Below are 659 nucleotides of genomic sequence, written 5' to 3' on the forward strand. Positions count from 1 at the left end.
CGGCGTCCTACCTTCATGTCGCTGATGATGGTCTGGAAGAGGCCTCCGAGCGCGCTGCATTCCTTCTCAATCACAGCCTCCATTTTCCCGGCGCCGGCAGGGAGGACACACTCGCGTGGCCGATGGACTGCGCGCGGGGCCGGGACTCGCTCACCCCGGGAGGAATTTCACGTTCTAAGCGACCCAACCAACGACTCTCCGCCTCTTCTGCAGAGCGGACGAAATGCACGAGATCGACCGTTCTCTGCCCAAAATAATAACAAAAATTTTAAAAGCCAAACCGTTCTGTAGGGTAATTCGCCTACATGCAGTGCTCGGCTTCTGGCCTCAAAAATGCCCACAGAAGACTGACAATCAGGCCATCACAAGTGCCCACGACGGAAACGGCAAAGCCCATCTTGATGCAGAGAAAACCTCCTGCTGACCCGGGGCCAGCGCCATTTAAAAATGCAAGATTTTCAAATTTTACTTATTTATTTATTTTTTGAAATTAAAAAGAAATGGCCCAGCAGCAGAAAAGGTCTGCTCTAGGCGCCCGGATCTGTTGCTCGCAGCCGCGGCCGCCGCCTCCTTTTCACTCCTGCGCGCCTGGCCCCGGCGCTCGCTCTGGCTGGGTTCCCGGGGACGTTCGGAGGGGCGCACGCGCGCTCGCGGCCGTG

At 56.8% G+C, this 659-nt stretch overlaps 1 protein-coding gene across 7 annotated transcripts in view; it reads right to left on the reverse strand.

Annotated features, from left to right (window-relative positions):
* Positions 1 to 617, reverse strand: part of Mtss1 (MTSS I-BAR domain containing 1) — a 154,757-nt gene extending 154,140 nt beyond the window's left edge. For 4 of the 7 annotated variants that reach the window (XM_048802097.1, XM_015486454.2, XM_048802101.1 and 1 more), the window contains exon 1: positions 12 to 616. In XM_048802097.1, coding sequence (XP_048658054.1) covers positions 12 to 83 — 72 coding nt within the window. In that variant the 5' untranslated portion in view covers positions 84 to 616. Of the gene's footprint in view, positions 1 to 11 lie in introns of all 7 variants that reach the window. The other 3 variants (XM_015486448.2, XM_015486447.2, XM_048802093.1) reach the window with 2 other exon arrangements.
* Positions 618 to 659: the final 42 nt, after the last annotated feature.

This window comes from Marmota marmota, unplaced genomic scaffold, assembly GCF_001458135.2.
Source record: "Marmota marmota marmota unplaced genomic scaffold, marMar, whole genome shotgun sequence".
Lineage (NCBI taxonomy): Eukaryota > Metazoa > Chordata > Mammalia > Rodentia > Sciuridae > Marmota > Marmota marmota.